This window comes from Erpetoichthys calabaricus, chromosome 1 (assembly GCF_900747795.2).
Source record: "Erpetoichthys calabaricus chromosome 1, fErpCal1.3, whole genome shotgun sequence".
NCBI classification, from domain to species: domain Eukaryota; kingdom Metazoa; phylum Chordata; class Cladistia; order Polypteriformes; family Polypteridae; genus Erpetoichthys; species Erpetoichthys calabaricus.
Window position 1 is genome coordinate 35,637,969 of NC_041394.2, and position 17,410 is coordinate 35,655,378.

Below are 17,410 nucleotides of genomic sequence, written 5' to 3' on the forward strand. Positions count from 1 at the left end.
TTGATTTAAAGATGATACTTTTAAGCTTGAGTTGCTAGTAAAGGAAATAATCATTTAGATAGATTTCATTTCTTCTAATGCCTTTGAAAGATCTAACACTGTCACAAAACATGGGTCTCACCTCTTCACATCCTCCAGCACATCCTCCTTGCCATTGCTCATCATTGTTTCATCCAGGCTGATCTCTGTTTGGTCCTGGCTGGTGGTGTCCAGCTGCTCAAAGTGAGTTTGAGGTTCCATTTCTGCTTCTTGCTGGGCACACAGTGTGGTCTCTGTATTTAACATGGGCTGCTGGCTGTTTTGGAGGCACCCTTCATCTTGCAGGCCTACTTCTTTTTCTTGATCTACCTCTTGTGCCACCTGCTCAGCTTTCTCCCCAGAGACTCTTTGTTCTTCTTGCAGTTCATCTTCCAGAATGTCTGATACAATGGACAAACTTGATGAACAAAAGAGGAGCCCCTCACTGGGAAGGCCTATACTATCTTTCGAATCTAGTTGGTAAAAAAAAAGTAATATTTAGTAAATACCAGTGAAAATGAAATGCAATTACTACTGTGGCTGCTAGAAGGAGATGTTAAATATCCAAGTTATAAAAATGAAATGGCCTTGATTTGTGACCTTGAGTGAATATGCATCAACTGCTTTGAAACTGGATCGAGGCAGTACATGAAGTGGGGGGAGGCATACCATATAAAAATTCAACTGAAGATATCCAGGATCAGTTTGGTGCATTATGCTGCTGACTAAGAGAGCAAAAATAAACAGAAATCAGGATGCAGGTCCTGTCATTAAGCAATCTCAGTGTCACCTAACAGCTGAGACTCAACCAGATTATCAGTCACATCCACTGCAAATGGTACAAATTTCAACTCCTCAATTTACTCTGACTCTATTTAGTTAGTTGGATGTTTCTGTAAACTGAATTGGCATATAACTGATTGCACTGGAAAAGCCACTGGAAAAGCCTCTGTGCCCAGGAGGAACTGTTGTCAAACTGTGATGATACTAAGTGGGCAACATTACCCGCTGTGGGCGTCTCTGAAAGAAAGTAAAAGTGTGCATACTCTATAAACCAAGGGATGGACACTCCTTAAAGTTTATCTGCACAAAGAAAAGCTGTTGGGTTATTGAAGGGTTCGATCTGGACATTGAGGGGTCTGAAGTCTAATAATAACAACTACTCTCTATAGACAACAAGAGGCGACAACCATCAGTCCCACTGAGGTCTTCAAATGGGTATACTGATTGATCTTAAACTGAGTCACAGATTCAGTACCCTGGAAAAGTGAAGTTAGTCAGTAGCGTTCAACCATGTTTCCTGCTTCCTTTATACTGATGACCCATTTAACACAGAGCAGCCTCAGTCACCTAATGGGTAAAGGGCATTTTCTCCTTAATTAAGTTACTAATCAGGAGTGCGCACACAGTTGACATAATTAGATAGATAGATAGATAGATAGATAGATAGATAGATAGATAGATAGATAGATAGATAGATAGATAGATAGATAGATAGATAGATAGATAGATAGATAGATAGATAGATAGATAGATAGATAGATAGATAGATAGATAGATAGACTACCTGCTGTCCCATGTCCCAAAAAATGGCATGTCCATGGCATGACAGCCCATGGCTGATGGATGAAAAGGGCAACACAGGATCCTTACAAATCGTAAGTGTAATGTGATATCAATTTTACATGAGATATCAATTTTACATGAATGTCTGTTTTTTTTGACCCAGTTTGCTGGTCATTTACATCACAGATATTTAGTAAAATAAAGTCCAAACTGTTAGTCTGAATTAATACTCAGAAAAGCAACAACAAGTCATGTGATTGGTGTTAAAACTGTTATGGGGTAAAACTGAGACTCAAAAGGCAAAGTTGGAATGCTTGCAATCCATTTTAGAACTGGGTTGAAAATTCTTTCCATCTTTAAAGTTTAGATAAGGTACAAATATGAACCCCATGCTTTTGTAAGATTGCATCAGTTACATCACAAGTGTCACAAATTACATTTGCAAAACCCTCTAGGTAAAGGTAATAGTGTTCCTAGTAAGCAATCCAACAGCTTTAAAGAATATGACATAAAGAAAAAGGAAACATTTTTCAATAATTAAAGCAAAATCAGTATCTTCTGAAATTATATCCACAGAGCATTACAGATGTGGTGATTTTGATAGACGGTATTTGGGGGGTAACGGGGACTGCATGTATCGCACATTGCCACAGCTTTGAGCAGGGTGGTAAACTGTACATCCAAGCTAGGTAGAAGATTAGCATCCTTGCCAATTATTTCAGTGGTTCAGTTTGGTTTGCTTTCATAAACAGGCATTCTGGTTTTAACATGTATCTACAAGGAAAGATACTAAGAACAAGATCTTAAGTAAAAAAATGTGGATTTGTTACCTGAGATGTGTTCAGGTGGTGTCAAGCACCCACACTCGATAAATTCTTCCTCTGGATATTCCTCAGAAGTAGGTGAATCCAACCCCTGTAGAGAGAGCCCAACATGCCTAAATTACCAGAGTGCCCTGTCTATTGATACTTCATCATAAATAAGATTATCAGCTTCTGCCAAAGGAACAGCCTGGATTCCTTTTTTAAAAATATTTGTTTGAAAGCTCCTGACTTTACGCTGACAGAAGGCATGTGAGCTGTGTTTTGATTGAGCTTAGCTGAACTGTCTGCTCAGTGTTCGAACTGCTAAACAGAGCATCTCACTTGAGTACCAGCTGGATATGTTTGGCCACCTGCCATGCCCTGACATCTGACTTTTCCCTGGATGGCTGATGTCATTATCCCCGCTAAGTAAAAAAAAAAAAGAAACTGCAGTGGCCCATGAAAACATTATGCTTCCGGTCGTCCTGCCATTAGCATCTCCACACGTCACTGCAGCGCTGCCTCCTCCCTGGAATTCTATCTCCCTCTGTGCTACCTCAGGGACAGCCTGGCAGTACACAAAGATGCCGTCTGTAATGGCGAATGTTGTTTTATTTTGGTGTTCACTTTCTCCTCTGCTGCTTTAGTTATCATAAAAAAAAATCACTACAAAATACAAAACAAGATCAGCATGATCCTTTTGGATTCCATTCTGAAACTGCAGACAAGGCCATTTCCTATTTTGAATTTTAAAAAATCCAACGTAATGCCTTATCTACAGTATGTGTGTTTGAAGATATTATTAGAAGCCATCACAAATAATGAAAAGAACTGTGGGAGGATCTACCTAAGAGATGATCAGGTTACATGACATTGGTGCAATTGTAAATGCTACTGGAAGCTGGGGTCAAACATGGCCTGATCATTGTAGATGTGACGTAGTGTCCAGCAGATTGAGCCTTGTAGTGCAGGAAACATTGGTCATTATATGTTAGGAGCAGGTCGTCAAATGGCGCTGGCAATAAGAAAGGTAGCTCTGGTAGGAGTCAGAGTACTAGTGGAGGTCTTTCTATTTGACAAGAGTTTCCTCCAGCGCTTACAATGGATTCAGTTTCTGAACACCCCTTAGTGTTATAGGTTTAATTTTCAATGGATAACCCATAATAACAATGTGAAAACATATTTTCAAAAAGGTTTGTAAATTATTAAAAATCAAAAACTGAAATCTCTCCTTTATACAGGTCTTCAGACCCTTAATTCAGTACTTTGTGGAAGGCACTTTGGCAACAGTTCAGGCTCTGAGTCTTCTTGGGTAAGTCTATACAGGCTTTGCACACCTGGATTTGGACCGTTTATTCCATTTCTTCCTGACAGATCCTCCTCAACTCTGTTAGACTGGACGAGAGGTATCTGTGAACTGCCATCTTCACGTCTCTCCACACATATTCTATGTTGTTTAAGTTTGGGCTTTAGCTGGGCCACTCAAGGACATTCAGAGACTTGTAGTGAAGGAACTCCAGCATTGTCTTGGCTGTGTGCTTCAGTCATTGTCATACTGAAAGGTGTATCATTGCCCTAGTCTGAGGTCACATGCACACAGGAACAGATTTTCTTCCAGGATCTCTCTATATTTGGCTGCATTCGCTCTTCCTTCAACTGTGACCAGTCTCCCTGTCTCTGCTGCTGAGAAGCACACTGAGAAGCAGCATGACGCTGCCACCACCATGCATACCTCAGGGATTGTATTAGGCAGGTGATGAGCAGTGCCTGGACCTCACTTGAAATAGTGTTTGGAGTTCAGCCCAAAGAGTTTAATTTTTGTCTCATCATGCTCTCAGAGTATTTTAAATGCCTTTTACTGAAGAGTGGCTTCCACCTAGCCACACTCACATAAACACCTGATTGATGGATTGCTGCTGAGATGGCCATCCTACCAACAGGTTCTTCCTTCTCAGTAGAGGACTTCTAAAGCTCGGTTGGAGTGACTATTGGGTTTTTGGTCACCTCCTTGACTAAGGCCATTCTTGCCTTGTTACTCAGCTTGGCTGGACAGTCAACTCTAGGAAGAGTCCTGATGGTTTCAAACTTTTTCCATTTCACAATAATTGAGTCCACTGTGCTCCTGGGCACTCTCAAAGCTTCAGAAATTGTTTTATCCATTTGCCCTCATCTTTGCCTCACAACAATTTGATTACAGAGAGTTCCTTGGATGTCATGGTTTGATTTTTGTCCTGACATTCAGTGTTAATTGTGGATCTGATGTACACAAGTATGTGTGTGCCTTTCTAAATGATGTCCAATCGATTCAGATTGACAGAGGTGGACTAAAATCAAGTTCTTGACAGATCTCAAGGAGAATTAAAGCAAGCAGGATATACTTGGCCACAATTTGGAGTGCCACAGTAAAGCATCTGAATGCTTATATGAATGAAAAATTTCACTTTTGAATTTTTAATAAATTTGCAAACATTTCTGATAACACGTTTTCGCTTTGTTATGATGGGTAATTGAATGTAGATTTATGAACATAAAAGTCAAATGTATCCACTTAAAATTAAATTTTTAACACAATAAAGTGTACAAAAAGTAAGGGGTCTTAATACTTTCTGAATCTAATGTGTGTGCATTTTCTGTTTTGCTGTCACTCTGATTCATTCTGAATTAAAATTATTACGCTTTTATGTAATTTCTGTTAGGTTTGCTCATTATTTTGTATTGTTGGTTTATAAGTTTAAATATTTTGCCTTTCTTTGATAGTTGTGGTTGGAAGTAGAGCCACTCTGATGTCACTGCTACTGTGCTCTCCCTTCATCTTTTATACAAAGGCCAGTGTGAGGGTCCTGGCAGTGGATCACTGAGTTTGTGGAATTTTTTGTGAGAATTGCTTTCTTTTGAATTTTCTGGTTTGTTTATTGTGTTTGCTCTAGGAATACTGTATTTTGAATTGTGCATTGAGACCTTTTAGACAAGTGCATTTTTGTTCCTTTTGTGCCTTTTGTTTTATTTTTGCTATTTTTGACAATACGGTCTCAATTTATAAAGATTTTTGGTTTGCTTTGCATTATCTCTACAGGGCAGAGGTTTGTAGTTATCCTCTCCATTGTAAGATATTTTAGTATGTTTTGGCACTTTTATTATATTTTGATCTTTCAAAGCCAGATTGCCGTTTTGGGGCCTGTGTAGGCCAAAGCCTGCTGTTGGTAGCTGGGGGGTGGATGCATGGGGTGTAGGCTTATCTGGACAGGCTGGTGAAGGTTCTTGTCTGCTTTGTGGAACTTATTGGGGAAACTCACATTCTTTTTATCACATTTTGTTTTGACTACTCACAACACTAAAAAAAGTGTAACTAGTCCTGTGTTGTTGTATTTGGTTTTAAATGCACTTATGATGGTTAATATTGTAACTGTCCTGTGGCACTTGCTCCTAAACAGTCACCCAGACTGATGTTTACTCAACTATGTTGATTTCTTTTGTAAGTTGCTTTATATAAAAGTGTTTGCTAAGTGAAAAAATGTAAATGTAAATTGTTCATTTATTTTGCAACAAAAATCGGACCTTACTTTATTCTTTGTTACTTAGCATAGCCTAATCTTATTTTTGTATTTTTCTTTTTTTTTCTTCATCTTGTAAAACACTTTGAGCTGCATAATTTGTATGAAAATGTTCTTTATAAATATATGTTGTTATTATAGGCAGTTCTGAAGTGGCACAGAAACATTGTGAAGTCCAAGAACAAAATTGCAGTGCAATCTACAGTATGCCCCAACAAAGAAGAAGCAGACCAAGGCGGCACCATTAAGGGGAACACCTTGATTTATAAGTCTAGACTCTTTTAATTCATTGACATCTCTCCTCCCTGCTTATACTGAAGCAAAGCTTGTTTTTAGAGAAATTCATTGTGAATTGTGCAGGTTTCATCTTTTCTTCTACTTTTGACTTCTAGTATTTAATTTTTTTTTGCAAAAACATAATTAATGATTATAAATTAAAATTTGAATATTACCCCACTGAAACTTGCCTTGTTTGTTGATATCATTTGCTCCAGTGTGCTTGTTCGAGTGATTTGTTATTTGTTTTGCATTTTCAAAGGTAGAAACCTGGCCTTGTTGTTGAGTTATGTGTGGTATGTTTGTTTAAGTGTGAGATGTACCCGTACTGTTAGAACTGTGGTGCCCTTTCAGGGGTAACGATGAGGTATGCAGCTTCTGGCACCTGCTGGGGTTTAGAAGCTGAGGTCGCCAGCCTCTGCCATATTCCTCTGTGCAGCCCTTTCAAAGGTAGTTTATCTGCTATGTCCCAGCAGGAATGCTGCTCTTGAAGTGGCTCTTGGCCTTTGCTAAGGTATTCTGCAGTTGCTTTGTATTTGATCTGTAATCTGGTAGCGACAGTGACAGGCCCTTGTCCACTGTTGTGTTTGACACATGATTGAAGAATGGATGAGCGTTAGGCAATAAAGTGGGGTGTACATGTAAATCAAGGCTAATAAGTATATAACTTGTCTACTAGTATAAAAAGCATCTTTCATGAGCACTTTTACACAACAAAACAGTTTTCAATAAAAAAATACATAATATTAAAAAAATAATAAAAAATGTACATCTAACTTTCATTTTCCATGCATCAATACATTGCATAGATTAGATCCCTTGGGACTTATTAATATAGTGCCATGGAAATTTCTTTCTTTACTGCTCACAAGTGTGCTCTTTAAACTTGTTGCCTTATTACCCAAAGGTCATGACCTGCAAGAGCATGCACCTGACAACATGGGAAGGTACCCTAACTACAAAAGGCACGGAAAATTAAAATGGTGGCCAAAACAGCCAAATATAATAGGCAACAATTAAAGTAAATCAGAATCATTAACTATGGCCCAAGAAACATTCAACATAAGGACGAGTTCTCAGAAAATGATTGAGAAAAGTACACATATATGACAAATATATATGCAGATCACAACTGCCCCCATTGTATTGACTGAACCTGTCAAGCTGTCGGATCTGCAGTACCAGAGGTGTATGATATCCACCACAAAGACTAACAAAGGGGCGAGCAAGCCTCAAAAAGACACAATAAAGGCCAGACCAGAACTTATTAGTGAGTTTAGCCTACTTGAAAGGCCTCACCTCTAAAGTCTAAAGGCAGACCTTCAGGCCTGCACAGACACACAATAGGGTTAAGGCTTTTAAAATTCAAATATTTTCTCATCTCCACAATAACAAAAAGGAGAGAAGGAAAAGCTCTGTCCAAAGAAGAACAAAGTTTCTTTTAAATATTCAACAATTTATCAAGGAAGAAAAAAAAGGGGAAAAATAATGGCAAGCAAATCCAAATATCTCAAAACAGAAGATGGTAATTTATGCTGTGGTGGTCAAAAGCCAGAAATTTCCAAAAACTGAATTCATAAATTAAACATAGGCACAGTTACTCAGTCTCGAGGACTCAGACAGCATTTCTGCAATATATAAAAATATTTTATAGTCCCTCCCTTTCAAAGATCCAAGAAGACAATGGGAAAAGGATCTCTCACTCAACATCTCAGAAAAGGAGTGGAAGGTAGCCATGCAGAGAATTCACTCGAGCTCCATATGCACAAAGCATTAAATTATTCAACTCAAAATTATATATCAAGCACATCTGTCTCGTTTAAAATTGTCCAAAATGTTTCCAGGGCAAGATCCAACCTGCGAACTCTGCAATCAAGTTATGGCTTCATTGGGCCACATGTTCTGGGCCTGCACCAAATTTACATCATCCTGGACCAAAATCTTTAAATGCCTTTCAGACAGCCTTGGTGTCTCACTCCCTCCTAATCCACTAACAGCTGTGTTTGGTGGGCTCCCAGATGGGCTTCAAGTGGAGAAGGACAAACAAACTGTAATTGCCTTTACTACACTATTGGCACACAGACTTATTTTGCTCAACTGGAAGAATTCTAATTCACCTCTTTTAAGTCAGTGGGTAACTGATGTTTTATACTATTTGAAGTTGGAAAAATCAAATTCTCACTTAGAAGATCTGTGCAGAACTTTTTCAAAACCTGGCAGGATCTAATCAATAACATTTTAGAATAAGCTTTCAAAGCACAGAGGAAGCAGATTCTCTCCCCTTTTCTTTTTCTTCTCCATTTATCTTTATTCACTTATCAATTCATCTATCTACTTATTTTTTACTAGCTTTAAGTTTTACTCTGCCGGCCATACTCTCTTTCTCAGGGGTGGGGGTTGATTTGTTTTCAATCCTATTTTTGTAAAATTGATCTATTTGTATGGAATGTTGTGTGATTTTAATAAAATCAATAAAATTTAAAAATAAATAAATAAACACAGGAATCTAGCTAAACCAGTACCCACAGTATCTTCTTCATTTATATAGCTGGGGTAGCCCCCCATTGAATAATCTGGTGGCCCACCTCCTATGGCTCTACATACAGAAAACAGGGTAGTTTAAATGAACAAAGCCAACCAATACATATAATGTTAACATGATACAGCATTATACTAGAATGAATAAACACCACATCAAATAAACAAAACACAGAAAGAACAAAACAAAAAACAGAACCTACACAATACAAAAAATATTTAAATAAAAAATAACTGAATGAACAAAGAAATAAACTTGATCAAGGACAACAACTCTGTAATGTAACAGCAGGCAAGTATACAGACCACTTATCTTTCTCCAGTGAAACTTCACAAAGCCATAACAAACATTTTAAATATATTTGAAAGGCTTTTATTATTTTAAAGAAAATGTATGGCAAGTTCAATACTTGGGTACAAATGAAGTGCTATCTGTCTATCCATCTGTGAAAACATAAAAACCGCTATGAGTAGACCAGGCCTCTCAACCCACTACAGAGTTGAGATGTTTAGGTCCAAGGACTGCTATCTTTATATATTAGAGGAAATGAATAAACAATGATCATATATTAGAATAACTGTTGATACACCTTTCTACAAAAAGCTACTGTGGCAAATTTCACACCTCATTTAGAGTTAAAAAAATTATTCACTTACAAATAACCTTGACTCTCGCCTGAAAAAGGGGAAGATGACATGAGACTTATTTACAACTGTATTGTTATGGCCAAGCCAGGATTCCTCCCCATTTATTAATTGCTTAATTATGTACTGTCAGTTAATTTTATTCTATTTGGTTATTATTTACCATCTACTGTCATGTGAAACAGTAAGTACAACCCATGGAAACTGTAGGTTGAAGGCAGCCATGCAAGTGCCTTTTGGCACACCACCTCTGGGCAGACAGGTAGAACACTGGCCTGCTTCCCTGGGTGCATTTGAAGTCCTCACACCACTTCTAAAATAAATCACAACCTTTATCTAACAAGGAATGCGTATTGCATCTAGTCTGTCTTCTCAATATGCTTATGTATTTAGCAGAAGCCTAACCCTGCAACATTGGGTGTCAGGCAAGAATCGACCCTGAATGGGATGCCATTTTGCCACTCTGTACACGCACACTTGGACAATTAATCAAACAAGCTCAGCGTCTTTGGGATGTGGGAGGAATGAAAAGTAAAATCTAGGCATACAAGAGGAGAACATGCTGTGCTGTCATCTTCAGAAGACTGAGATGGAGGAATTTCTTATTGGTGTAAATCTGCTGGATCCTTGGAGGTGTAAACTCATCCCAGAACAAGTGGCCCTGGTTTCAGTGGTACACCAAAGGTAGAATGTGCTCCCCCCATACATGGATTAGGTTAAGATTTAATCTCTGTTCCTGCAGAAGAAAGGGCAATTGCGAGACAGACAGTGGCCATACTGAGATCAGAATCCCAGCATCATTGCAGCAGCAGTAACCACCACACCACCATGCCACTCAGTAAGTATCATTTTACACATTATAATTTCTTGCCATAGTGGCCAGCATTCTTAGGTGGTTTACAGGTGTACTAATAGCATTATTTATACATTTTTTAAATTTAATTCTACCCTAGCATTTTAAGTGATCTCCTCAGTCAGTGGTGGGACCCAAACCAAATGGAGCCCACTTTATAGTTCAGTGCATTAACCAGTAGACATCACTGCCTGTCTGTGTGAGTTACAGTAGTAAGTGTTCAGAACATAAGACATTTGGAAAACGAGAGGAGGCCACTCAATTAATGAAACTCGTTTGATTGGCTAATAGCTAAAAGACACAAATTTCCATCCAGTGGCATAAATAAAAGCTGTTCATGTCAGGTTAATGTTAACGTTTTACATTGGGTTTCTTTGGCCTTTCATGTGAAGAAGTGCATGGAGAAAGCAGTAATGATAATCTTTTCTATACAGTAAGTAACATTGGCAGCAGCAAACTAATGCAGCTTGTTTGCAGTTAATACTATTGGACTCAAGAATGGTCATTTAAACAATTTCTAAATTTTTTGTTCCTCTTACTAAGGGGCTTCACCCTATACTCGCTTCACTTACCAACCCCCAGGCCGGCTCTACGCATTCGCCACTTTGCATTTCTGCTGCTTGCGTATGGGGATGTGGATGTACAATTTAAAGAGATTGTTATATGCATAATAGAACTATTTTACATTACAGCGAGTAATTAACCATATTAAAAAATAGTAAAACATAATAATATGAAAGTAAATTATGTTTCATGTTGTGTTAGAGATATTTGTTGCGTTATACAATTTTGTTCTGTTTGGCTTTGAAATTAACACACAAATACTTTTTAAACTTACACTTTTACTGTAAAACTTCAGTAAAAACAATATTTTGAATTTTTGTCAATATGAATTGAATTTTGATTCTGTGTTTGGACTTACATCGTGACAACGCAACGTATAACTACCCATGAGTGAATTTCGTTTCTTTCTCCCTAATAAATAAAACGACTTTTTCGAATGTTTGCCCCTGTGATTTGTTAATTGTCTTTGCAAAGGCTATTCTAATGGGAAACTGTTAACGTTTTAATATGAATGGCATATCAAGATCTCCTTTGGTGTCTAATGTTATCCCCTGAAGATGTACTACATTACCTTTCTTCGATACATCCTTCTTTCAACAGTAATTTGGGTGGTGGAAGACCAGACGGTGTTAACGGTTGTAGTTATTCTTCGGGATATTGTAAGTTAATGTTTTCATCTCCCTCACGATCACCACCAACTGTTTCAGCATAGTCTATTGATACACATTTAACCAATTTACCGTGTAGCCGATTGACAATTTTCACGCTAATTCTATTGACTTCACCGTTTCTCGGTGCTATGATTGCCTGTGTACTCATTTCTTCGGTTGATAACCCTTCAGGATGAAATTCTTCAATAAGATTTGGACATAATAAGTCTTCTTTATTTGGAATCTTAAAGTAAGGAAAATGTAAAAATTTATAAGAGCTGAGAGAGAAGGAACTGTGTCTGACAAAGACATTCACACGAGTGAGAGGTGAGAGGACCGTGTGTGTGGATGAAGTCTCGCAGGACTTGAAAAAATCTCTTGGAAATAGTCCCATCTTGTCTTGTCTCAGGATTTTCTTTTATAATAGAGAGATTTATATTTATCAAAATAATAAAAAAAAATGATTCTGTAGTTTGCAAAGAGAAGAACTCTCAGGTATTCTGTTCTGTAGCCTAAAGAGATGTTTCTCAAAGTGTGGATTGCCAACCCAAATATCGGTCTCTGGATGCATGGGTCTTCAGAATAAGTTAAAAAAATAAAGTAAAATCACCCATCACCTTAATGATTTTGGGGACTACTGATTGCAGATTTCAGTTCTTCTACCAGTCAAAGGGATATTTTGGTCCTGCATACTGAGGAATTGAAATGACTGACATAAGTTCAGTTATGAGCAGATGAGAACTTGTAATAGACCACAATACGCACTCATTAAAAAAGCAAAAGAACACGGGCAAGTTCATCAGTACCATTCGAGCTCACAAGATTATCTCAAACTCCTGGAACCAAACAGGAATTTTAAAAGAACATGCAACCCAGATTTTCTGAGATATCGATTTACTCTTACCATGAAGCATGGAGAACAGTGACCACTGTGAATTATCATCAGTATGCTACTACCATAATAAAGCATGAATGTTTCAACTATGAAGACATCCTGAAACAAAGCATGCTACTTACAGAAGTAAAGTTATTTTTTAATGAAAAATGAAAACCATTCTAGTGTGCTTGTACAATAAACCAGTATCCACTCCGAGCATCATCTCATTGCACATCAAACTGCCAAAAATAAGAAAGCACACACAACTGTGGAAAAGCTCGTCTTGCTTTGTGCAGTAAATGTGTGCACTGAAATTCTAGACATGTCAGTTGTCCACAGACACAAACATATTCCTCTCTGTGACTTCTTCACTTACCTCTGATTTTGACAAACTTCTGAAACTCAGACCAGCCCAGGCTACCAATTAAAAAAGACAAAGGGGCACTAAATTTAATTCAATATTAAAACCCAATGTGTTGATTTATTTTTTAATGAGTGCCAATCACTATTATGTACACCGTGTTTAAATTCTGTGTTTATTAGTGTATGTCATTTAGGAGAAAATGTTGACTAGTTTACATTAAAATTCTACTAATAAATGGTCATCACTAAACAAAAATTGATAAAACTGGGTCCCAAGACCAAAAACCACAGATCTGAACACACCATTAATTGTTCAGACGTACTGTATTTTAGACAAATCTTCTGTACTGATGACTTTTAACAATGTTTAATCACCTGATGATCCTTGTGTCAGGGTCAAAAGCCTTGGTCCTAGAAAGCCACATCAATTACAAATATCTATTGCTAATTCGTCCTGTAAATGAGCTTCTTTTGCGTTATTGGGTAGTGGCTAAATCATTTGATCATGAACACAAAAGATGACAGTTCAGTCTTTGCCACTAACTTATTATGACTTTAAACAAGTCAATTAATGTACCAGGGTCCCAGTTGAAGACATAGTGAAAATAATTAAAACCAGGCAATTGGACCTGCAAGTATCAATTAATTAAATAGGATCACAGCATGAAATAAATGGAGACAGGGGATCAGTCCATTGCAGGTCATACAGTATCAATTAACACACAGAAAGAGATCAAATCTTTGGAGATGTGTGTCAGAAGCACTAATCATTGTGCTACAACACCTTTGAATTTCTTCAAACTACCTTTGAGTATTTGCTGACTTTATTTAACTCTTTTGGGCCGGATGTTGACTTTTGTCGAAATAAGGGGTTGAGAGCAAATAACGACTAAAGTCGACATCCAGAGGCAGAGGGTAATAAAAGCTCTAAATGTTGATATGTTATGGGTTGACCCTATTGACGTAGAATTCCTGAGTGGGTAAGTAGCGCAGAGTGAACAATGTCTATAATGGCATCGACATCAGGTGAGAGAGCAAAGCGAATGTGCAAAGCAAAATGCACCGTGTTTTATTTATTTAGTATTCTTGCTGAATCAGACTCTAACTTATCGAACTCTGATTTTGATGCAACTAATTTGTAGATCGAAAACGAAAGTCAGGTACCTGCATCAGCTGATCAGTCACCTGCTGACGGTCCTATGATATCGTTCACCTGGGAGGACTACATGGTCACTTATCAAACTCCAATTTTGATGCAAATGATCTGGAAATCGAAAATGAAAGTCAGGTATTTGCGTCAACTGATCAGTCCCCATTTGATCGTAGTGCTGAACACCCTCGTGTAGCTGATGCGCCCACGGCAACGTTCCCCCTGAGAGGACTACACAGACGTAGATCTGTGGGAGGCAAACTGGCAACTGGACTTCATTAGACGACATGGCACACTCGTGGAACTCTATGGATTACCAGCCACTCAACTACTTCAATCTGTCTTATCCCAGTAAGTGCATTTCAGCTTATCAGTGATGAGACAAATGGGTATGTAATAAGTAGGTGAATTTACATGCTGTAGAGGCTCATGGAATATAAAACAGAGTGACAATTGTCATAAGTAAGTATTTTAGGTTGATTTATGTGTGAAACCATTGCTTTGTGTGTTTTTTTTTTTGGAAAAATATTCAGCCCTGGGATAAAAGGGAAAAAAATAATTCAGCCCTTAAAGAGTTAATGCTAGTTTTTGACAAGCAGTATGGAGAAGTAATTAGACTACTGAATGTTAAACCGCAAGATGGTTGGTTCAGTTCCTACCTACTGCTCACCATGTGACTCCAAGCAAGTCATTTAACCTGTTTATGTTCCAACTATAAAAAAATATATGCAAACAACTGTAAGGAATCATCATCTGGCATACAGGTGTCTACTGAATCTCACAAAACTAGCTGAACTACCTGGCATTGTCCAAGTGACAATGTGGAAAAGTAAAGACTCTTTACAAATTATTTATTACCAAACTTTATTACCATTAAACTTGATTCATTTAGTATATACAGTAATACAGAGTAATGGGGATTGTGGAGGAGAGGTGAAAAAGAGAGTGCAGGCAGGGTGGAGAAGAGTGTCAGGAGTGATTTGTGACAGACAGGTATCAGCAAGAGTGAAAGGGAAGGTCTACAGGACGGTAGTGAGACCAGCTATGTTATATGGGTTGGAGACGGTGGCACTGACCAGAAAGCAGGAGACAGAGCTGGAGGTAGCAGAGCTAAAGATGCTAAGATTTGCACTGGGTGTGACGAGGATGGATAGGATTAGAAATGAGTACATTAGAGGGTCAGCTCAAGTTGGACGTTTGGGAGACAAAGTCAGAGAGGCGAGATTGTGTTGGTTTGGACATGTGCAGAGGAGAGGTGCTGGGTATATTGGGAGAAGGATGCTAAGGATAGAGCTGCCAGAGAAGAGGAAAAGAGGAAGGCCTAAGAGGAGGTTTATGGATGTGGTGAGAGAGGACATGCAGGTTATGGGTGTAACAGAACAAGAAACAGAGGATAGAAAGATATGGATGAAGATGATCTGCTGTGGCAACCCCTAACGGGAGCAGCCGAAAGAAGAAGAAGAAGATTTAGTATATAATAACTATTAGTACTGGAAAACATTTCAGTTTCCAGTATTCTCTGCTTTTTCTTCTGGTGTGAAGCACTATTTATTTCAATAAATAACTCAATATGGCCTCACCCATGGTGGGCTTAGGGTCATGATAAAAAACTGAGGTGTTTGAATACAAAGACAATGTTAAGTGTAATAGATAGGAATCACAACTAGATTGCTTGGTTGATAGGCAAACATGTCAGCCTTCACACTTTTGTATTTCTTATCACTGACTCTAAATTTGGGCCTTTGGGGTCAATCATAAAAGGAATTTGTCAAAGCCTAAATTACAGTTGTCTGTGACCAAATTCAAAGTCCATGGCTTGAAAGTAAAGCTACGTATAAAGAACAACCAAACCAACCAACAAAGACTGTGTTTTAGACAGCAGTCCACTAGGGTTGTGTGTGATGATTCTTGAAATGAGCTTGCAAACACTGCCATATTGTATTTTTAAATCAATTACATTATTTAGTTGGCCTACTTAATGCTAACAGGTTATGATTCTCATACAATTTTGCAGGAGATTTCTCATTTGTGGAATGCAAAAACTCAATAAAAAATAATTTTCTTGATGTTTTAAAAGTTATTTTTTTGTGGTGGAAAACAAGGAATATTGTTCTGTAATGCATTGTTTACACTTCTGTGTTTGTGTGTATGTGCACAGTTTGTGACCTGCTGTATATTTTTCGTAATAAAACCCCTTAAAATGCACCACAGTGCATATTACTGTGTTTTTTTCACCAGAAAATCTCACTATACAGGAAGCCACAGCACCCCCATGATGTTTCTTTATTCCTGTAGAAGAAGTGGTGGGAAGATACAGCAGGGTATGTCTACACGTCACTTCATGACTGTTTTTTAATTAGTTTTGCATTTGGCTACGGTCAGTGTCACTATTGGTACCATGAGGCAATACCTGGACCCTACAGAGCTGGCACAGGTAGTCCAACTTCAATACATTGCCAGAAGGTTTGCTGTGTCTCCCAGCACAGTCTCAAGGGCATGAAGGAGATTCCAGGAGACAGGCAGTTACTCTGGGAGAGCTGAACAGAGCCATAGAAGGTCTTTAACCCATCAGTAGGACCGGTATCTGTGCCTCTGGGCAAAGAGGAACAGGATGATCACTGCCACAGCCTACAAAATGACCTCCAGCAGGCCACTGATGTGAATGTTTCTGACCAAACAATCAGAAACAGACTTTATGAGGGTGGCCTGAGGGCCCAACATCCTCTAGTGGGCCCTGTGCTCACTACCCGACACTGTGGAACTCGATTGGCATTTACCATAGAATACCAGAATTGGGAGGTCCACCACTGGCACCCTGTGCTTTTCACAGATGAGAGCAGGTTTACCTTGAGCACATGTGACAGACGTGAAAGGGTCTGGAGAAGCTGTGGAGAATGTTATGCTGCCTGTAACATTGTTCAGCATGACCGGCTTGGTGGTGGGCCAGTGATGGTCTGGGGAGGCATATCCATGGAGGGACGCACAGACCTTTACAGGCTAGACAATGGCACCTTGACTGCCATTAGGTATCGGGATGAAATCCTTGGATCCCATTCTCAGACCCTGCACTGATGCAGTGGGTCCTGGGTTCTTCCTGGTGCATGACATTGCCCGGCTGCATGTGGCGAGAGTATGCAGACAGTTCCTGGAGAATTAAGGAATTGTTACCATTGACTGGCCCCCACCCTCGCCTGACCTAAATCCAATAGAACACCTCTGGGACATGTTTCAGTCCATCTGATGCCGCCAGGTTGCACCTCAGACTGTCCAGGAGCTCAGTGATGCCCTGGTCCAGGTCTGGGAGGAGATCCCCTAGGACACCATTCGTCGTCACATTAGGAGCATGCGCCCCTACCCCGACGTTGTCAGCACATGGGGGCCATACAAACTAAACAAACATACAATACTGACTACGATTTGGAGTTGCTGCATTGCAATTTCGGCAAAATGCACTAGCCTACCGCATCATTTTTTCACTTTGGTTTTCGGGGTGTGTTTGTATTCAGCCCTCTGTAGGTTGATAATTTTTATTTCCATTAAATGATGTGGCATCCTT

The 17,410-nt window shown here is 38.8% G+C and overlaps 1 protein-coding gene across 5 annotated transcripts in view; it reads right to left on the minus strand.

Moving 5' to 3' along the window:
- The window catches only part of LOC114648586 (PH and SEC7 domain-containing protein 2-like), a 114,717-nt gene that overhangs the window by 44,577 nt on the left and 52,730 nt on the right, over positions 1-17,410 (minus strand). For all 5 annotated transcript variants that reach the window (XM_051936253.1, XM_051936257.1, XM_051936247.1 and 2 more), the window contains 2 exons: positions 2,415-2,499; positions 122-491 (listed from right to left, as the gene is read on the minus strand). In XM_051936253.1, the coding sequence (XP_051792213.1) occupies positions 122-491; positions 2,415-2,499 (455 nt within the window). The remainder of the gene's footprint in view (positions 1-121; positions 492-2,414; positions 2,500-17,410) is intronic.